The sequence below is a fragment of the Misgurnus anguillicaudatus genome, chromosome 12 (genome assembly GCF_027580225.2).
Source record: "Misgurnus anguillicaudatus chromosome 12, ASM2758022v2, whole genome shotgun sequence".
Lineage (NCBI taxonomy): Eukaryota > Metazoa > Chordata > Actinopteri > Cypriniformes > Cobitidae > Misgurnus > Misgurnus anguillicaudatus.
Genome location: NC_073348.2, coordinates 40,403,135 through 40,426,112, shown reverse-complemented (window position 1 = coordinate 40,426,112; position 22,978 = coordinate 40,403,135). Strand labels below are relative to the sequence as shown.

General features: G+C 37.2%; 1 protein-coding gene across 1 annotated transcript in view; it reads right to left on the bottom strand.

Annotated features, from left to right (window-relative positions):
- Positions 1–13,597: 13,597 nt before the first annotated feature.
- Positions 13,598–22,978, bottom strand: part of epb41l4a (erythrocyte membrane protein band 4.1 like 4A) — a 36,526-nt gene continuing 27,145 nt past the window's right edge. The window contains exons 11-23 of the mRNA XM_055207388.2: positions 21,857–21,934; positions 21,162–21,283; positions 20,136–20,223; positions 19,971–20,051; positions 17,786–17,899; positions 17,118–17,168; positions 16,781–16,858; positions 16,436–16,555; positions 16,264–16,311; positions 16,118–16,186; positions 15,660–15,770; positions 15,477–15,555; positions 13,598–14,425 (exon numbers count right to left, since the gene is read on the bottom strand). Coding sequence (XP_055063363.2) covers positions 14,315–14,425; positions 15,477–15,555; positions 15,660–15,770; positions 16,118–16,186; positions 16,264–16,311; positions 16,436–16,555; positions 16,781–16,858; positions 17,118–17,168; positions 17,786–17,899; positions 19,971–20,051; positions 20,136–20,223; positions 21,162–21,283; positions 21,857–21,934 — 1,150 coding nt within the window. The 3' untranslated portion in view covers positions 13,598–14,314. The remainder of the gene's footprint in view (positions 14,426–15,476; positions 15,556–15,659; positions 15,771–16,117; positions 16,187–16,263; positions 16,312–16,435; positions 16,556–16,780; positions 16,859–17,117; positions 17,169–17,785; positions 17,900–19,970; positions 20,052–20,135; positions 20,224–21,161; positions 21,284–21,856; positions 21,935–22,978) is intronic.

Below are 22,978 nucleotides of genomic sequence, written 5' to 3'. Positions count from 1 at the left end.
TTTTTGTGTCACAATTAAATGAATACATAGCAGCAGCACATGTAAGTCACTTTAGGAGCTGTACCCTGCTGAAGACCACCATCATTCCCATGCTGGTTTGGTGCTGGTTTAGCTGGTGGTCTACGAGTCTGTAGGGTGTCCCATCTGTCATTTTAACTCTCCAAAGTTTGCTCAACAGCGCCCCCTTTGCACCCTTAATCTGCTGTAGGCATCACCATAGATATGTATATAAAGGCTAGATGGCTCAAGGCGGAGTCCCTAACGGCATCACCTGGCGGCCATCTTACGACAGGGTGCTCGCTCACTCGTAGCATTGAGTTTAATGGTGCAGGTACTTTTAAATGACCATAACTTGCTCAATTTTCTACCGATTTTCAAACGGTTTGGGTTTTTACAAACGTTATTTACGTTGCTATAATTCTGGACGCTTTAACATGTTTCATGAATTTATTTTTTATTTTTAGTATAGGTATGCAGTGTCATAGGTACATCTTTGACGTTTATAACAAACCAAACCGTTTGAAAATCGGTAAAAAATTAAGCAAGTTATGGTCATTTAAAAGTACCTGCATCATTAAAACTCAATGCTACGAGTGAGCGAGCGCCCTGTCGTAAGATGGCCGCCAAAATGCGGACGTTGCACTCAATTGGCCAGCAGCGCGGACGAGCCATCTAGCCTTTATATACATATCTATGGGCATCACGCATTTTACCAACCCAGAAGTCCTTGCGAAAGAGCAATCAGACGAATCAGACGATGGATGGGAGGAGTTTACACTGATGGGCAACTTCTCTACCTATTTCTGGCGTGACGCTCAAGTCTCAAAATACGACTCCTGTGCGCCCTCGTGGACTCGCGTCAAGGGACCCTAAGGTCTGCACTAGCGGCCAGTCGATGAATTGCAGTTTAAGTCACAGTTTAAAGGAATACAGCCATGTGCGGCGCTAGAGCGGGGCTAGCAGGGCTTGAGCCCTGGACCTACTCGACATCTCCCTCATTTGAGTAATACAGTGACCTGTCGCCACCTACTGCCAATTTTACCATATTTAAAGGTGCCATAGTCGTAGATGAATAAAAAGAGCTCTGTACATGGTACTGACATATTGTGAGCCTCAAATGCGTTTGTTTCCTCATTTTTATGTAAACCTTGCACATAAAAGACTGTTGGAAAACAGGCCAATCTTAACATTTGAGCAAAATTTGAAAAATGCAAGAAAAGTGGGCAGACCCCAACGGAGATAGAGGGGAAGAACTGAGCTTGTAACAAGGACGTGGTGGTGAGCTTCAAATTGCTTACGTAGGTCGTACCACTTACATCATGAGGTACGGCAACATTCAATGAGAAAATTTAACTGCAGTAGCCACCGTTCAACCTGAAGAGGGCAGCACTCAGACATTTTTACACCTATACTTTGTAGCATTGAAACCCTTTATACCCAAATTAAAAACACTTACTAAAATCAATGAACAGCACTAATAAAGCCCCATTCTTACAGATCATTAACTATTAAAAGTTGCTTTAGGGTTTAGTTACTCTTTAACAAACTCCAAAGAATTGATTATTCCTCAAAATCTGTATCTTCATCTGATACAGACTCAAACATAAGATCTGTTTACACACACACAGAGCTACTGAAGAAGCTGCTCTGAGAAACAGCCAATCAGAGCAGAGCTCAACATTATTATTCATGACCCTTTCAAATAAGGTAATAATGGACCATTTCTTTCAAATCCTGGGGTTGTAAATGTAAAACCATATATGGATAATTTTTGCACTTAATAAATTTAAATACCTTATATGTAGATATCAGAGAAAAATTAACAGATTATTGCAATGCATTCTTTGGCACCTTTAATTTTTTATGCGGTTTATATGTTATATGAGATTTATAAAATTAAGAAATAAATGTAAAGGGGGAGAAATATATGACATAAAAAAGAAATCCAACAGATGCATATTAAGGAGAGAACAGATGTGAATAAAAAAGGCTATGAATTAAAGTGGAGAGAAAAAGAAAAGCCAATATATTTCATACAAAACTGTAGGTCCTTCCTTTGACTTGTATTAGTCAAAGTCATGGGGGAGTAATGTTGGGGTTACCAATATTTTCGAAATACATTATTTTGTGCAAAAATAATACCACTTTTTTATTCCAAATGTTTATCATGTTTTATTAAAAGTGTATTTTTAACACATGCGTGGGTGTCTCTGAAACAAGCCCCGGATATCCACTGACCCCAGAACCGCCCCTGGATACAACTACTATTTAGGGTTTAGGCCGGAAAAAGGTTTGGGGGTAGGATCAGAATAGGCTTGTTCGACTTCATCCGGCGCCGCAAGAACTGACAGGATCATGACGTCAAAGTAGCGCGAGAGCGATTCGAGAAACCATATGGAGGAGTCTGCTTATAAATCCCTCTCGCGGAACTTTGACGTCATTCGCTTGTCAATGCTTGCGACGCCGCATAAATCGAACAAGCCTAATGACAAACAGCGGTTCCGGCTAGATAAGACACAGCCACGGCCTAATCCCGTGAAATGTCGAGTTTAGGGTTTTGTAGTATGATTAGAATAAAAACAGCGCTCATTTTTTGGCCGTAGATGTGTCCCCTCTAGCCACAACCGATCTTCCGCGGAACGGGCGGAGTTATGGAGACTCCGCCCACCATCGAGCGACCCTCTGCCTGTCAGACGCGTCGCGCGCTGCAGTGCAGAGCCGGAATGGGGGGCTTGGCCCCGGGCCAGCACGCTCAGCATTACCTCTCTGTTGAATTATATGCAGTGAGACAGTGAAGCTGTGTAGACGGATCGTGCAGCCTTGTATGGGGGTAAAAGACCCCGCAAGGCTGCTTCTGACCCCGCGCTTCTGCAAGTTTACAGTGAAAGGACGAGAACAAAGAGCAACGGCTTCACTATCTGTAAGTAACCCGAAACACATTCGACAAAAGTACAACGTACAGAAACAAAAAAAGCGTTTATGAAAACTTCTTTAATGTTTAAAGTTCATCTGATTCTGATAATCCACGCAGTGTGTGAGATGTAGAGAAAGAAAAACAAATTGTCGAGCTGAAAGAAAAGCGAAACGGGACAGAAATCGCGAAAGTGCCGCGCTGATGTCCGCGCGACTCTTTTGTTTTGTCTGCTGATTAATGGACGTCTAAACGGGAATTTTCGATCGATTATCCGTGCAAAAAAATAGGAATTTGCTCAAAAAGATGGGTGAGGACTGAATGTTCTGTTTGTACCCAGACACAGACTCACTGTATTCCCCACCTACACAAAGACACACACACACACAAAGCATTATCTGTGTGTTAAAACGTCTTTTTATATGCATTATAACACAATCAAAACTTCTGTTCCGTCTTAGATTTATTAAAGTTTTGATGAAAGGCGTGGTAGTGTTAAAATCTTCAAATGTTACAATGTTACATCATTACAGTTTTACAATGTTACAGTGTTAAAATGTGACACACAGTAAGAGTTAAAGTGTGATGTCACATAAAGTGTGTGTGAGACTGATTTCAGTATTGTAAGCACGTCTGACGGGTTTGGAGAAGCCAGACAGTATTTGCAGCTTTGGCTGCCAGACTGATTTCTTGGTTCATGTAAGGACACTGTGGCTTTTTTCTTTTTTTTTTTGTAAAATTTTTACTTTATTCAGCTTTGGATTCAGCAGAACGCTGTGTCCTCTGAGCAGGAATATCCCTGAGAGATCCGGACTGTCTTTTGAGCTCCAGAGCAGTTGCATGCATGGCACCATCCTAAAATTAGACACGGATGAAGTCATGCATACGGGTATTCTGTGCTGTTACAGTTATTTCAACAGAAATCCTAACTGCCAAATGACAATCTGTCATCTATTTTAACATGATTTATTTACTCGTAATGTGTGTTTCTCCAGTTTCCTTTCTTCCTTTTTTGTATCACTGTGCCATTATTTTGTGCATTGCAATAAAATGGATATGCATGCATGCTCATCTTGTTTAAATGGACCATAATGTTGTTTTGCATATGATGAAAGATTCCTTAAGTGTAGGTTCATAGAGTCCATTAAAATAAAAAAATAGGGTATGGTTGGTGCAAGCGTGCACCCCTCTGCTATAGCCGGATCTGTGTCAACAGGGGCGTTTTTCCACAGTCGGTGTGTTCTGCAGCAGGCAGTTGGGTTCATCGGGTTCATGCGTGCTCGGTAAGGAGGGTTGCAGGAGGGGGAAAATCTGACCTCGTTTGACTGGATTTGGAAATTCTCCAAGCTGCAGTCAGGGATGTGGAATGGAAGCCAGGTGCCTTGCCCAATGCAACTGTGTGTGTTTGCTTATATTTATATTTGAAAGGCAGCAGAGTGCATGTTGTAAGCCTGCACAAAATTTCTATCAGATGTATTTGTCTTGGTTTGAAGTCTGTCTCCATGCAGCAGGAATGTGGGAGTTTTATCAGAGCAGAGATTATAACCTTACATTTCTGATTTAGCTCTTTGCAACAAGACATGATGAATGAAATATATTTTGAAATATATAAGTGTTCATCTTGAAATGCAGATTTTGTCTTTACTCAACCTCATGACCCGTATGACCTTTTATTTTTAATAAAACACAAAATCTGATGTTTTGAAAAACTGTCATGCAGTTCAATTTCATACAACCTCGTTTATTTTAAGTACATAGTCAATGCTCTCTCTCTCTGTCTCTCGCAGGCTCTTGCTTCAAAATGGCACCGACAGGAGTTATATGGGATCCCATTAGGTGAGTTTCTCAGCACAGATTTTATAAGATAAAAGTCCCCCATATAAACTCAAGATTAAAATAAAGCCATACTCATCTAAGTATCTTTATTTTTTTCTTAAAGGGGACATATCATAAAAATCTGACTTTCCATGTTTAAAGGTGCAGTGTGTAATTTTTAAAAGGACAGAAATGCAAAATAATATACAAAACAATATTATCAGGGGTGTATAAAGACCTTTTATAAAGAACCGTTATGTTTTTTTTTTACCTTAGAATGAGACATTTTTATCTACATACTGAGGGTCCCCTAACATGAAAGTTGCCATTTTGTGCCGCCATGTTTCTACAGAAGCCCTTAACAGACAAACTTTTTTTACGAAGGTGTCTCCGAAAATGACATGTTTGTCTGGTGGTGGCTACCGTAGCTTCTCTATGCGTTTTAAATGCGATGGGTGAGCCGTTAACTGAGCCATTGGTTGCAATTCGCAACCTCACAACTAGATGGCACTAAAATTTACACACTGCATCTTTAAGTGCTATAATTGGGTCCCCAGTGCTTGTATCAACCTAGATAATGTGATGAAGAACAACCCATAATTGAAATTTGGATCTAATTATAATAAGACCGCCCCTTAAACTGCACTATCCAACCACATTTTGACAGCACAATTGTGAAGTTTCAATTTCAACAAACCATTTCATCAGTTTTAATAACATTTAATTAAAAAATTATTTGTGGGGTAGTTTGAGCTAAAACTTCACACATGTACTCTGGGGACACCGAAGAGTTATTTTACATCTTAAAAAAGTCTTGTGAAATGTCCCCTTTAATGTATTTTGTGTTATATCCTCAGAGCTGAAAGCTGTGCTCCTGAAGCTGGTGGCACGGATAGAAACTGCCACGATAAACCGACATTCCTCCAGTCTGATGTAGGATAGACAATATGGCCGTGCCATTTATACCATCTGAGGAAATGTTATCCTCATGTATATTTTTTTATTTTCTAAAACATGTATATCTTTATTTTTTATGGTTATGGTGTGCGGCGCAGATGAATTATGACGCTGGGGCTCGTCCCCATCTATGTGATAAATAATACTTTAGAAAAACCTGGGACTCTAAGCCTTGATGATAATGCTCTTTGGAGGAGAAGACGGTTAAGACACACAGCACCTCAAGACAGACCGACTGGAGCTTCACTTAAAGACCCACACGTCTGTGTCCGGAAACTTCACGTGGAATCTTCATGGCGGCAGCAGCGGCGCGTCTTCCACTTGTCCACATTTTTGCACGGTTGAAATTTTTCGTCAACGTCTGTAAGCAAAACCACCATGTGTTAGATCTCCATGACAGTCATGCATTTATGAAGAAGAATATTGTAACAGGCCAAACTTTGTGTTTTTATATAAAGGCCGATTTATAAAAAAGTCATGTGCTACATTCACATTCGGTGACATAAACTTGAAATCTCATTGGTTCTTGTATTGGTTCCTGACTGATGCATTAGTCTACTACTTCCAAACACACACGCAAACACTCGATTTCACCCAGATAAACACACGCTCATATCCGTTTATATGTGAATACTTAGCAGCAGCAACTGTCCTGTCTCCATTACTAAATCAAAACTTCAGTCAATACTCGCATACTTTACAGTATTTACTAAGGCTCAGAGTCCCCACTTTCCACGCAGTTACTAAAAAAAAGCTTTGGAGTTTATTTTGTTTAGTTTTAGAATTTGCTTGTTAATTTTGTTGTTGCTTTGCCGGTATATTAAAGTGTAATCATGTACGTTGTGATATAGAATAGTTGTAGAGACGCATTGTTTCCTTGTGGTAAGTGATAGAGATGCTGCCACGGATTTGAGACACTGATGAATGGTGCTATTTTGGACTTTAATCTGCTCCTTGGTAAGGAAATTCAGATGGGGTTTTATTTTCATGTTCAGAGGAGGTGTTGGCTCTTTGTTGTCTGGTTGTCGTGACTTGGATCGGATTGACTTTTATTTTCCCCCTGTTGTTTCCGTGTGGCTTTCTCTTTGGACAGAAAACGGATATTGGCCGATTTTCTTCGCTTATTTACGAAAAACTATAGACGGTTGGAGCAATCACAAAACTGCAATTATTAACACTATTTACCCTTTGATGTAAAGGGGTAGTTACGATTCCTGGCACTGGTCACTTCTGGCAATAGGAAACTTTCCCAGATGTCAAGGATGGGATCTTTACTAAATCAATTTCATGTTTTTTTTTAATCCTTTAAGTACATTAAGGACACATTAAAATAGTATTACCGTAACTTCCAAAAACGACTGTATCTTATTGGTTGAGATTGTGTTACGTGTGACGTCATGCAGCAATGTGGGCAGATTGATTGATTTTGCTGAAAACTTGGTTAGGACACGGTTAAAGATCTGGAGGAAGGATATTGTTGGCGTTTTAATAGGTTGCTGTGCACAGTCCCAGGGTGATGGGTTATATAGTGTACTGTATATACATCAGGACAGCCGAGGTCACGCTTATTGCTGTATTACACCAACTGGGAATGTCTACTAAATACTAACACTCATCCGTGTAGGTGCACGTGGTCTTTTGAAGTACTTTCTAATGATAAAATGTAGCATCGAATGAACATTGCCATGTCTAACAGTGGTTTTGTAAATGAACCAAAAGCTTTATATTTATTCGTTATTCGGTGATTAAGTAGCAAGGTGCGGTCACTCTGTATTTGCAGTTTTGTCTTTGCTTCTAGTTTACATACTTTCAACGATTCAAAAAACCAACTGGAAAGCCCACATTAATTTCTTACAGTATGTCTTCCATATGTAGCACTATAGCGGGGATCTTCCCATCTCACTATCCTGAGTGCTTAAAGCGTTTTAACTGCATGATCTTTGATTTTCTGTTTTGTTTTTTGTAAACTTGAACATAATTCTACTTGCAGTTTTCTCTCATAGACTAGATATTGGAAACTGTTGTAAATAGCCAGTTACTAGCTTGTTGAATTATTGTTATGTGTATAACTGTGTATGATTGATGTAAAAAAAAAATGAAGTTTTTGTGCTTTGTGATCTTTATAATGATGCATTAGTATTTCATGTCATTTTCATGGCAATTTAATCTGTAGTTAAATAAATATGCAAGCGCTCACTAATTTTGTTTGTCTTTATTGTTTTATGAATACAAATGGGATGAGATGCCCTTTAACCTGTTTATATTCATCATCAAGGTGTTAGGTTTGTAATGACATAAATGTGAAAGGATCTCTTTTTATGAAAATCACAATCCTTCACATATCGTTTCAAACTAGGGCTGTCATAAGATTAATTGCGATTAATCTCATACAAAATAAAAGTTTGTTTTTGCATAATACATGTGTGTAATTATTTTGTATATATAAATTTAATGAATATTTTATATATAAATTTTTCTTAAATTTATGCATGTATGTGTGTATTTATATGTACATAATAGTTACAATACACATGCAAATATATTATGCAAACACAAACTTTTATTTTGTATGCAATTAATTGCACTTAAAGGTGCAGTGTGTACATTTTTGTGCGTCTAGTGGTGAGGTTGCAAATTGCAACCAGCATTTCAGTTCAACGTTCACCGAAATGCATAGAGAACCTACGGTAGCCGCCACCGGACAAACATGTCATTGTTGGAGACAACTTAGTAAAAAAAGTTTGTCCGTTAAGGGCTTCTGTAGAAACATGGCGGCACAAAATGGCGACCTCCATGTAAGGGGACCCTCTGTGTATGTAGATAAAAACGTCTCATTCTAAGGTAATATAAACATGATAATATAGTGATATATTTTATATTGCATTTCTGTCAAGAGATCCTTATAAAAGTTACACATTGCACCTTTAAACATTGCTTTTTTGCATTACATGGGTCAATGTTAAATGGTTAAATAAATAATAGAAATGTTTCACAATAAATATGACATCATATACAGTAAGAAGAATTGGAAAAGTGTATTTTTAAAATAGTTTAGCTTTAAAACAGAAAGCCGATGTATGATTAGACTTTTTGTGGTTATATTCTAAGGGGAAGAAATATCTTTTCACAGTAGTAATCACAAGGAAAGCATTCGAGCAGATTTCTGCCTCTGGCAATGGAAAACTAAAACACAGAACCTTGTATTAGCTGAATTTTTGGACATCCACATGTCACATAATATTGACAACAGCTTTGAAACCTTCAGAGTATAGCATACTGCTTGTCAATGAGCATTTGAAAAGCCTTCTGAACCAAAATACATTCACTTCTCCTTTTCACAAAAAGGCCTTCGATTTACAGCGTGTCGCTGGTCATGTGCGCAGTATGATCACACAGACCTGCTGCTTTCAACCACATTTTGGCCGAATTAGGAGGTGTCCAGTTCTACGGAAATAGGTTGCAGGATTAAACAAGATCTGCTTAAATCTCTTTCTGACTGAAAGGACACCACAGAATATGACCGTTGTTTACAAGTTGATACCCTTGAAGTATTAAAGGTGCCAAAGAATGCATTGTAATAATCTGTTAAATTGTTCTCTGATAGAGGGTTTGTGGTTTTATTAAGTGCAAAAATGATCCAGAGTCAGTTTTACATGTCCATTTACAACCTTTATAATGAAATGGTCTATTATTACCTAATTTGAAAGGGTCATGAATAATAATGTTGAGCTCTGCTCTGATTGGCTGTTTCTCCTTCAGTAGCTCTGTGTGTGTGTGTAAACAGATCCTATGTTTGAGTCTGGATCAGATTTTGAGGAATAATTCTGAGTGGTACGTTTTTTTTTCAGTATGGACCTGCAAAACGTAACTATAACGTCAATAGTAGAAATTCAGCCAAAATGTTAGCATATAGCATTAACTAGCATATAGCGCTAATTCAGCAGTCACAACTTTGTTTTTAGCATTGTAACAACATTGTGATTAATTTAATGCGTTATTTAATGTTGGGGGTGTTCATCTCGACTGAAACGTCACAGTCTGGTTTATGTTGAGATTGGCCTGTTTTTCAGCGGTCTTTTGTATGCACGAGGTTTACATCATAGATATGTACACTAGATGTCGCCTTGGCTATGACAGTTCATTGGACCGAATGCGTCAACTAGAGCCGCCATCTTGAAACAGGGAAGCCCTGCATCAGCGTTATTGTAGGCAATGGTGTAACGGAAATAAAATCACCATAAATCCTCATGAATGTGATTTTCTAGGTTTTCTTTTGGTTTGTTCCAACAGTCAGACATGTATTTAGCATTGAGTCCAGAAAAAAATTTAAGTTTTGATATTATGAAAATCTACTTTTTCTAACTATAATGCATAGTGCTAGTATAGGCCCAACATCCAAACGCAGCACAAAAGTCCGGCATTCGAACATTATTAAGAGTTAAAGTCCAGCTTGTATTACCATATATAATTCGAGTTAAAGCAGACATGTAGCGGTCTACAAGAGAAATGAGGTTTATTATCTGTAATAGCTGGATAAGAGTGTGCTCGGTTTGTTTGTTTGGAGGGAAGATATCCTGTTTACATCAAGCACACTTCACATAGCTGTTGTCTTCCAGAGCTTAGAAAACAGGAAATCTTTAAGATACGTGATTCAGATAATCTTATTTCCATTCCCAAATTAATTTACTGAGTAAAATATTACTGTAAAGTAAACCTCTTCCCTTTCATACGGCCCATTTCTGGTGATTAAGAATCTGATAATCTTACACTGATTACTTGATTTAAAAGAAGGAAACATTAACAATGTGTATTGTGTCCAGGAGCAGGATTGGGAAACTGAACACAAAGCAAAATTCCAGCACTACTGTTTAAAATATGTATGGATTTGAAAGACTACATCTAGAAATGTCTGCAAATGTATGAAGGTCTAAGATAAAAAGCATCAAAAAGCTAAATAATCTGATGAGGTTGGAGCTTTTCTCTGAGACATTTTTGCAAAGACTTGATCCAGAAATAAGGGGCGGAGAGATAAATGTAAGTTAAATGTTTTACTAAAAAGTGAGCTTTATGGTGCATTTATCTTTATGTAATAAATGTCACTTATGTTCTGTTATCAAATGCAGTGACATGCATGTTTAAATGTGGACCAAATGTATATAAGACAAACCCAATTTCGAGAAACTAGATTTCTGATCATGACATAAACTAATTCATATGGTTTGTAAAAATGTCTGCAGAAATGACAGTATTACTGTCAGCTGTTTGTTCAAAGTTAAATGAACATTAAACATTAACAAGCTATTATCTTTACAGAATGAAACTATAAATTAACAGCCTCATGCAAAGCATTCTGGGAACCAAAAAACTAATGGAAAAAAATTCCCAGAATGCTTTGCATGAGGCTGTTATTTTATAGTTTTATTTTGTAAAGATAAAGACTTGTTAATGTTTAATGTTACTTTAAACAAACTGTTTAATGTCAGTAAATAACATCAAATTAAATCTAGAGTAAGTTACTGCCAACAGCTGGATACATTTTCTAAAGAAAATAAAACCCAGAAGTGTTGTAGAAGCAAACACGACCGGCTTGTATATTGGTTTTATTGTGTTTGTGTCCTAAAATCTCTCAGTAGAGTTGAATGGGTGCATCTGGCCGTCTGCCACAACACGCACAAATCTACTGCAGCTGAGCTTTAAATGCAACCACGAGAAAATCACTGGAAGATCTGAAGAATGAAAGCAAATCTCACCTGACACAACAAAATGTATGCTGTTGCTTATAAAGACGTGTATTCATCTTCTCTTTAGGAAACATCACAGATGTTTGGTTTATTAGATCAAACCTTCTCCTGGTGTATTAAAGAGGATTAAACTGTGTAGATCAGTGCAAAGCCTGTATAAAAGCTTTATCCAAACGTTATACAGTACTTTAATGTAAACCTGTGTTGTAGATAGTAATAAAGATATTTTCATGTAAACAAACCCCTATCATAATAGAGACATGTGGGTGGGCTCATTCAACAACCACACAGATCACATTGTTAGGAAAATCAAAAAACTTAAATGCAATACACTTTCAAATTTTGACTACATTTGTGCATAGCGTATCACACAAAGATGGTAGCTGGTTTAAGGTGGCCATAGCTGGTTTATGCTGGTCCTTCCAGCCTGGCAAAGCTGGTGGGTCCATGGTTTTACAACCTGACCAGCTCAGTCCAGCTAGACCATCTTAAAAAGTTTCCATAACACAGCAAGACCAGCTTGCTACACCAGCAAAACCAGCTAGCTTTGTTTAGCAGGGTTTTTTTTCAGTAGGGTATTATGATTCATTTCCATTATGTCATGTCTCAGATTGTTGGAACATGCCAGAATTTAACAACTCATTTCTGCTGAGGTCTCATAAATGATGATTGACATTTTCAGTACACAATAAAAAACTTGAGGGATTTACCCCAAACTTTCATATTTACAGTCGTTTTTATCCACAGCAACTAAACATGACAACATTACTCATTTGTAAGTTACTGTTTATTGATTCCCTCCATTTCTGTAGGCACGTGCAGGCTTAACAGTCTTTTCGCGCCACTTGCACAATAACTAAAATGTCAACCATATTTAAAAACTCAAGACAATTAAAATAGTAATATAGTAATATAAATGATAACTAGTTTTTTTTCTTACCAGCTTCGTCAGAAAGGACTCTCCAGCTCGCGCAGTCTACTGTTGCTACGGTAACCGCCTCATAAGAGCGCGCCTCAAAAACTAAAAATACGACCTGGGACCATTTATTTTGACATTTTTTTTTAATGTTTGTTATTGATGACGAGAATTATTTTAAAACATTAATTATGCAATATGTTAAATTAATTAACGGACGGATGCGGCTCTGGATGCTGATTGGTCAGTAAGATCTATGACGTAAAACACCTGATACGTGTGTAAATCAATGCGCTACCCTTATGATATTAATTTATTTGAATAATACCTCATGTTCATGTGGCATATATATATATATATATATGAATTATTCTGTGGGGGAACAATTAAAAATACAGATAGTTTTTTTCTTTTATGAAAAAACGACTGCTTTAAAGGTCATATTTTCTTTTTAAATCTTATTATTTTATGTGGTAAGTTTTTACATTCATATATGCTCATAAAGTGGCCTCGGATTAAGCTCGTATTATGAAGATTTATTATGAAACATTGAAAGGACTTTTAAGTTGTAAAGCTACCAACGCGTTAAATAAAGGACTTTTAAGTTGTAAAGCGACCAACGCGTTAAATTCTCCTTTGAATTATTTATTCATTTATTTATTCATTTTTTTACTTTATTTTTTCTCTTCTTTTCTTTAAATTGTATTCGTTTTAAAATGTTATTTGCACAATTATAAGTGCTATTTAAATGTTTATATTGTATACAATCAATGCATAATGGCCTAAAAAGCGCTAAATGTCAGCAGACAGCAGGGACTATTTCGTCTAGCGCAACGATTTATTATTATAGAAAAATTTTCAGCAGACCACTAGGGAAATAACACTTTATGAATCTAATTATACAGCAACCTCAATAAAAGCACCCAAAGCTGTACTTTATTTTACTGTGTGTTAGGCCTAACATCATTTAGTCTTAATTATATTGAAAATGTATGTTTTGAAAAATTATATTTATTTAAAAGGTTGTATAAACTTTTAAATACACCCCTCAGTGTTTTTCTGTACTTTTATTAGAGTATTTGACGTGACTGTGCACACTCAGCCCTGTTAAAGGGGTTATTAGGGGAATGAGGGTGTGGTCAGACATGCAGTGATAGTCAGCCGAACAGGGCCTGGCATTGACTTTTCACATCATTTAGACTGCTCATGATAAAAATGCAATTAAATTGTATTCTAAAATTAAATGTACTGAAGAGATTTGTGCAGATAATGCAGATTTTATTTGAGGCAGATAAGTTAATGTCAGGCACATCCACTAGAGGGAGCTGCGGTGACGCCCCCTGCTGGCTGCAGTGTGTCACTTCACAGATAACATGCACATAAACACTAGACTAGTGTGAAGTTGTGTGAACACACAGACATACAGTGTAGTGTAGTGTAGTGTAGTGTAATTGTATTGGAATGTATTTATTGACAAGAACTTTACTCCAAAAGTTGAGATTCCAGTTGAGCTACAGTGTTTTTCTAAACAGAGATCATCACAGGCTACAATATATTGTACAAAAACAAATGAGAAGAAATACAGCAGCAATGTTTCCTACAGCAGAAAGTCTAAATGACTACACATGAATGAGCATAATAATAAAAAGCGCTGTGCTGTTTGAGCTCACAGATGTTTAATACTGTACGCAGATGTGTTTACAATCCTATCAGACGCACTTCTTCAGATTGATCAGTGTTTTCCATCTCAATCCGTTATCCTTCATTTGATTGTCAGCAGGAATTGAATGTCATTTGTTAAGTTTGTCACACGAACCATCAAGACAACGGGAACCATACGCTTTACTCCAGAACTATGATGGATGCAGTATGAACTTCAATGTGTTTTTCCCTGAGGGTCCCACAGGATTTTGACCTCTCAAGTCCTCTGACAATCCATCCGCTCGTCCTTGACGTGTCCGTTGCGGAAGTCGCTCACGTTTCAGTTTTGACTCGAGGGCTGTGTACGGTCTTCACCACCTTGGCACTGGATCTTGTGTCCTGTTCAGAGCTCTCTGACAGATTGTCCTTCGACCCTTTCTTCTTCTGAAAGAAACACCGCACGCAAGTCAAAATGTACCACATTTACTTATAGAAACGTCATAATGTACCTAATAAAAAACCTTAGTATGTTCTTTCCCCATCCCTCTCCGTATTTAACATTTACTTTTATATATTTGAGAGGCACATTTATCTAAAGTTACTTCTAGTGCATTACAAGCTATATGTTTTTTATCAATATGTTCGAACCCATGACCTTTTCCACTTAGCTATATAGAAGCACATGTTCCTCCACGTTCGTCTTATGGGGCGTACACACCAAACACAAATTCACGTTGTGAATGACGCTGCGATTGGGTGGCGTGATTGCCACGAAAACACGCTCTTCACCTAAAACGGTTTTTGCGCAATTTGAAAATATTCAATTCAAGCAAAAACTGGCATGACACGAAGTTAAATACCGTGAGTAATTTAAAGCGAGGAACGCGATGCTTCATTTGGTGTATATGCAGCATTATGGTGCTTTCAGACCAGACACAAATGAAGCCTTAAGCACGACTGATTTATATGAGAAGTCAATGCAAAGACTTGATAGACATCCTGCAGTGTTTCACGCGAATGAAGCAGAGCGAATTTAACGTTATAGGCGTTTGACATGCGTAACGTGTGATTCATACGAATCGCTTGAGTTGAAAAATCAGAACTTTGGCAGATATTCGTGCCGCGTTAACCAATCAGGAGCTTGCTCTAGTAGTGACGTGATTATGACGTAGTAAGCGAAGGCAGAAATACAATACAATGGAGGACAAAATGCTTATAAAAATGCTCTTTACTCAATTTAAGCTCTATATATACATATTGAGATTACAAGCTAGCTAAAGCTGGCAAACTGAGCGTATTCACGCCTGAATTTCATGCATGAATGACGGGAGTAAACTCAAAATGTATAAGTCTCCAACTACGTGTGAATAGCGTGATTTATTCGCTTCATTTACATCTGGTGTGAACGCACCATTAAAGTTACAGCATTTATACCATTGCTTAATGCGCTGGCAAATCAGTCATAATATGAAAGCCAAGACATGGGATGACTGACCTGTGCAGGGGTCAAGCTGGAACCAGGAACATCAGTGGTTCGTGTGACGGGGAGGGGTGGCACCAGATCAGTACGAGAGCTATGAACATGAATGTTGAGAAAAACAATAAAAACACTGATCTGGTCTGAGAACAGTCATGACTGTGTCAGTATGTGATACTCTCAGATGAATGATTGACTTACTTGACCTCCGAGAGCACAGATCTCTCTCCATCCGAACACTGGGATCGCCGATACTGCCGGAAGCTCCTAGGAGAGTGCGAATGTCGGATTTTGATGGGGTCACCTTGTGTTCTGAAATCAGATATGTGCAGATGGTGCATTACAATTAGTCCTTCAATTTGAGTCTCCTCACATCCGCCACGGGTTACTGCAAACCCCAAAAACATGACATACAGCTTAGTTGTACTTACAGTGGAGATGCATTCATTTAACATGACTTTCATAAGGGAAACATTTAAACATCATGGGTCAGTCTCTAAAAACGTATATGTGAGACATGTCAATGTCTGTGAAGAGTTTACAGTCTGTGCGTGAATGCATGCACAGATTCTGTAAAATCATTGGCAGTGTAAATGACCCAAAAATCAAACGATCTTGCATTTTCTGTAATCTCTGTGTGAAAGCATGATTTGACTCACTCCACTTTCTTGTATGGAATCTCCTTCAGTTGCTCCTCAGAGAGTCCTGATGGATCAACCAAATCTTTCCTGCACACAAACATCACAATATGACCGAATGTAGGCCTTCAGATATATCTGATCTGAGATCAGGAGAACACACTTACTGTATGTGCTTCCAGAGCTGCTCTTTAGCGTGGACGTCAGGACTTCGTCTATGAGAGAAGAAAACATTTCAACACAGATGTTTACACAGTGCCGGAGTACAGGAGAGATGTGTAAAGTGCAAATAAAATCTAATGCCGTTTCCATTCTTGACAATATCCATATATTGCTTACGATCTTGAGCGGTGTCGCGAGCGCCTCTGGTTCGAATCGTTTGTCGATTTTTCTTTCTGTCTGCGGAGAACGACTTCCCACTGCGGTCCAGAGTCGATCATCTCATTCTCCTGATGGGACCTGGATGGGACAGCAATTTTTTTTACACACATCACCAGTACTCGTTTTTTTCAATATCACAATAATGATTGTTGTGAAAAATGCATGAAAATATTAAAAAAGAAAATGTAAAGATTGCAGATGAAGGGCTTTTATTTTGTATTTCTGCAACAAATTGAATTGTGAGACTATCAGTGACATTAAAGTTATAAGGTTTAGCAGGATGCTGATGGTGAAATCACTCACCGGTTTCTTTTTTTACGACGTTCTCTGTTGGAATTCTCGGATTCGCTACCACTGCTGGTGTTACCACGGGAACGGGACCTTAGGGACAAATTGGAGGGGTTAAAGGTTGACAACAGAATGAAAGGAGAAAACTGCTGTATGCAAATGAATCCTCTGACGCATTATTTACAAAGGAAAAAATCTTTATGTGCTTGGGACACACTTTTAAAATCCTTACAAGAACAGCACGCAATCCTCATCATAAATAAGGACATTGCTTCTTTTTTTTTTTTTTAAAGCAGAATTGTTTTGAAGTTGTTGAAATCTAGTTCTTTAGAAATGAGTAAATGACAGAAACCTTCTCCTGTGGTGTTTGTTGGTTTGTTGGTCTTCAGCGCTGTGACCTCTCCTGTTGAGATACAGAAGAGAAACACTGAGCTGCTTTCATTTAAAGATTCATCAGGATTGATTTATTCTTTCATCCTCACCCGAGGGACTCACAGGCACAAATTTATAACCAGAAAAAACTCATCTGTTATTAAACTATAAGAGATTAGCTGAGAAAGATCAGTTTATTAGACGACTCTCTTCAATGCTTCATTCTGATCACTAACACCATTTCTGTGACATTTCCTATATATTTTCCAAATATCTTGTATTTATATATCAAATATTTTATTTTATTATCTTAATAGGACTAAAAGGAAATTGAAATATGTTTTTTGTACTTTGCTTCTTCTTACTGAAACAATATAACACGTGAAAACAGAGAATTACAAAGCAATCATTGTTCGACTGATATTTTGTAACAAAGAAGTTTTGTTGCAGTTTTCTTCCAGCAGAGGGAGCAAATGTGTTTCAGGACTAAGTGTTGATGTTTAAAAGAAATCTGCATGAACACTGAACGTCACTTATAATAATAAAGAGTAAATAAAGAGAAAAGACAGTGATGCACACACACACACACACACACACACACACACACGCACGCAAGAGTCATGAATCCTCAAGTTTGTATTCTGGCACCTGCGTCCGGCTGACTGAGTGTTGTCATTCTCACTGCCACCTGAAGGCGAACGTCTGTGAACTTTTGGGAATTTGGGAGATTTGTTCCGCTCGCTGACTGAGTTATAAAGTCCACTGAGAAAAAACAAAGACAGGGCAGCTTAGTGTGATCTTACAACAACACAACAATGGTCATTACAAAACAGCACCAGCTCAGACCCTACCATGTATATGTGGACGCAGTCCCAGAAAACAATAGCCGTCATTTTACTGCCTATAGGATAACTATAGATCCAATATAGTCCGGCTATGAGTGACGCACTTTTAGCCAAAATAAACTTGAATTTGGTTACATGTGGTTTTTGACTAAATAACTTTAGAGATGTTTGATATTTCATCATGGAAGCAAAGTCAACAGTGATTACAAGCTGTTTGCTTTCATTTATTTATTTATTTTAAAGATGCCAAAGACTGCATGTTATTAATCTGTTAAATTGTTCTCTGATATCTACACTGAAGGTATGTGGCTTTATTAAGTGCAAAAATGATCCAGAGTCAGTTTTACATGTCTATTACAGTTTTTTACAGACGCTAGGACACACTTCTCAACACTTAGGCCACTCCTGCAAAACTCTCCACACAGAGAACAGAAGTCTATGTGGGCTAAACTGAGGATGAATTATCATTGCTTTGGCACAAAATGCATTCAATGACTACATCTCTCAAATTTCATGAATTCTTTTCTCATTCAGACACAACGACTGCCAAAACTTTTTATACATACAGGCCAATTTGCACATGCTTGCTTACTGTTTTCAAAACTGTTAAACTTATTTTCAAAACAATAACATAATACAAAACTGAATTAGACAGCAATTTGCTACATTTCAACAGTAATGTTTTAATGAAATATATTTTAAATCTTAAAATTAAATGCTATAAAAACAATTGGACAATTGGGCCACCCACAGCTGTCCACAGCCGAGTAGATTAGCATTACTATTGTATCTATATCAGTGTATGGTGTGTATACAAATTCTTGTATTTTAGAATTAATAAAAAAAAAAAACCCGACATAAAATATTGACGAATTCTGCATCATGTCTGATTCATTCCAGTAACATATATTGCAGTGAGTTATAACAGAGATGCATCCTTGTTTTACACAAGAAAACATTGTATTATGCTACATGTTGTTAATGTTTTTTAGGTGATTGTTTTGTGGATGACAAAGTGTGTTTGTCGGCTGTCAATCTTTGCTAGTGTTCCGAAAGAATGAGTTGATTTTAAACCTGAATAAAGTGTTTTAGTAGTTGTAGTGCATTTTGAATGTGAAATGAACTACTTTGGCAAGCTGAAAGTTGGTTAGGAGAACTGTGTGAAGAGTTTTGCAAAAGTGACCTAAGTATTGAGAAATGTGTCCTAGCATCTGTAAAAAACTGTAAAATTAAGCTCTGCTCTGATTGGTTGTTTCTCAAAGCAGCTCCTTCAGTAGCTCTGTGTGTGTGTAAACAGATCTTATGTTTGAGTCTGTATCAGATTTTGAGTAATAATCAATAGTTTGGAGATTGTTAATGGACGTTTCTGAGTGATTAGTTTGTGTTCTTTTCAGTATGGACCTGCAAAACGTAACTGTAACGTCAACTTCAGCCTAAACGCTAGCATATAGCATTAACTAGCATATAACACTAACTCGGCAGTCACAACTTTGCTTTTATCATTGTAACAATATTGTACTTAATTGAATGTGTAATTTAATGTTGTGGGTGTACATCTGGACTGTAACGTCACAGTTGGTGTTATGTTGTGTTTGGTTTGGTCTTTTGCATGCATGAGGTTTACACAAGGAGGAGGAAACAATCGTGTTTGAGGCTTATGAATGATATGTCATTACCATGTACTGAACTCTTATTATTCATCTATGCCGACATAAATACAGTTTTATATCCTATGGCACCATAATTCATTTATTTTTGTACCATGGTTAGACATCTATTAAATTTTCACTGACAGCCCAAATGCAAAATTGCATTTGTCTTTGGAGTAACACTGAAAATATGATGGTACATGAACATGTCTTCAAACAGTACCATCTGCTACTAGTTGTTCAGTTTTTTATAGGAATCTGATTGAATATCTGTTAACTCTTTTGGACACAAAGTTGTGTGTCATTGTGTGTGTGATAAGTTGAAAATCATGTCTGTACCTCTGCGGAGCGTCTTCATCCCATGGTGCTGTGTGTTTGTCCGGCTGATCTTCTGTAGTGCTCTCTGGCTTTGCTTTGGGACTCTTTGATAACAACAAGACACAATATTGAATGCACTAAAAATCTACTTTCAACATAACTGTGAGTTGTTTTTTAGTTTAGTACCTCTTTGTTGGTAAGAGCGCCGATGTTCTGGTTTGTCCTCCATTCGTGTTCTCCATCTTTGTGATCGTCTGACCTCCATTGTTCCGCCCTAAAGCACAGATTTCCCAAACACGACCAAAGACATCAATCTACAGATTTTGTTTACCCAAGACAATTTCTTATCTCGTGTAATCCGTCCATGTGTATCCCTCTTTTCTTTGCTCTATTGTTTGAAGTGATTATCGTCTGATGGCCGTTTCCATGAGTAAAAGTGTTCGGCATCCACAGAACAAAAGAGTTTCATCACGTGTGATAAACAAACACATTTCTGTTCAACAGCTTTCTTTTGGCATGTAAGAGAACAAGTGCATTTATCTCCATCACAAGCCAACTGAAGACGGTGTCATAAAGAAGCAAACACCTGAGCTTCATCTCACCTGATATTCAAATCTTAAAGCTTTCATTTAGAGCAGATAGAAATGATTTCAACACTTTATAAACACTTATAAAAGTCGAAATTTCATTTGATAACTTTTAAGTTAATCATTTTAAAGTGGCGCTTTTTAAATCCTAAAGACAGGAATGCAGTAGATTTTAAATAGTTCTGAGGAAATGTTTAAGCAACATTTCTTTACTTTTTGGTTTTCATTTGGCATTCAGACATTTTTTAGTGTCATCAAAATGTTTTTTAAACATACAATTATCGCCCACAGATAAATGCATATCACAGTTGTAATACATGAGCAATTTATTTGTAATACTTGCGCATTTAAAAAAATGTAGATAATAATAAAGTCCCTGGCACTTTGTCTGATTTGATTTATTCAACACTAAAACCTGGCTGTTCACTTTCAGAAGTAGTTTTAATGCATTTTTTAGAAATATTACAATTATGTTGAGTATATCATTTTATTTAAAGTGTATTTTTATACAATTGATTCAAGAAAAATGATAATTTAGCCTGCTATCACATTTTTCTTCAATATCACACATCTGTTATCTTGTACTTTATGTTTAATGTGATGTTGTGATTGACGTGACGCTCACCTGTGTGTGACGGCTGTGTGTTTCTCTTTGGATAAGTCTTACTGCGGGTTCGGATCACCTGTAGGTCCGGTCGGGGAAGAGTTACACACGGCTCTCGTCCGATCTGCATTGCAGTCTTTCCACTACGGACAGAAAACGACAACATTATAATTCAATCCTTCTGTATCAACATTCATTCAATTCTGCTGCAGGATCCAGATAGTTTAGTAGTCGTCTATACGATATACAGATTCAAAAAACATTAACTCTTTCCCAGCCATTGACAAGTTATCTCATCAATTAAAGAGAAAACACTTCCCTGCCAATGAAGAGTTTTTACAGCTATCCATATTTCCGCTATTATCCACTAGGTGGCGCTTTTACCCAACTTATTAAACTCGGAAGAATCCACTGATCCAAAAACTGTAAAAACTCTAATAAAAGTCCTTTACATACCCATATTTGAGAGGTGATAAAAAGAGAGCAAATGAAGATAGGATGAAAGTTTTTTTTGTTTGAAAGCAGAGGTCTATTATTTAATTTGATATATTGTATGTTTATATAATTATAGAAGAACATTTTCTGGAAAGTTTAAACGTTTGTGCCAATGTTGGTGCTGGCTGCCAACTTAAAAAAAACACTGTCAGGGAAAGAGTTAAAGCTGTAAGATTGGATGTCTCATACACATATGGTGTATGTCGTATATATTGACTAACCTGTAGCGATGTTTTGAGCCCAGAGAGCTGAACTTGGAGAGTTTTCTGGTCAATGAAGCAGATTCATTCTCTGGCATCCTGAAGAATATTACATTTCATTAAAAGCCACATCAACCCTTCATTTAGGATGAATTATTATTCATGTGCATTTTCTCTCTCTCTCGTTTTCAATCTTTTTATGATCTCTTTCCAAACATCCAAAGGGCAAATCTGTTGTTTGTACATGTATTTTATAATGATGTAAATGACAGAATCTGTGCTAGTGAGAGAGATTTATAATTCAAAGCTTTATAAGTACAGCTCTGACGAAAGGCTTTCTCAGCAAATAACAGAAAAATAAAAAGCTTTATAATGAGAGATTTGACATGTTGTGTTTTGCGGTAGTGAAGAACACACAGTGTTATGAGGACAGAACATGATTTAGCTTGTTTATAACATCAGGATGGTCCTGTTTTAGTTTAATGTGTGCCAGGCTGCTTTACATCAGACATCAGTGTTATGCCGGCTGATATTGATCACCTGCCCATCATGATTTGATTTGTTAAACTAATCTTCTAAGGATGGTTAAGTTATTAAACAGCACCGATAGTCAATGATTGTGTGTTTTTATGTGACCTAGCAACACTTCTGAAGTTTTACCCTTGAGGTGTAAATCTCTCTCTCTTTCTCGGTCTTTTCTAAAACAATTTCAGTTTCACACGCAGAGATTACAGCAGAAATCCTTCATTCTGAGCGTGGTAAAGCGAGGTAAGACCGACTGCTCTTTTAAAGCAAACTCCAGGGAGGATTGTGCCTCTGAACATCAGTAAAGCCTTTAAATCCTTCTTGCACTTCAAACGTTAAAGTTTCTCTTTTAGCTTTCTTTGTTTTAAAAGAAGTCTGGAAGAATTTTTACTCTTTCTTAAGATGCATTCTTTTGTATAAGGCTGTTCGAATTTCACCCAAGTGTAAGCCCCTACGTAAAGGTATTGTGACTGTACCGTAGTACAATGATGGTATCAGATGGTAATCTATAAAACATGTTTTTGTATTGTAATTCTATTGTATTATAATTTTATTTATATAGCACTATATTACAACAGGTGCTGACAATAGTGTGGAACACATCTAAAAAAATAAATA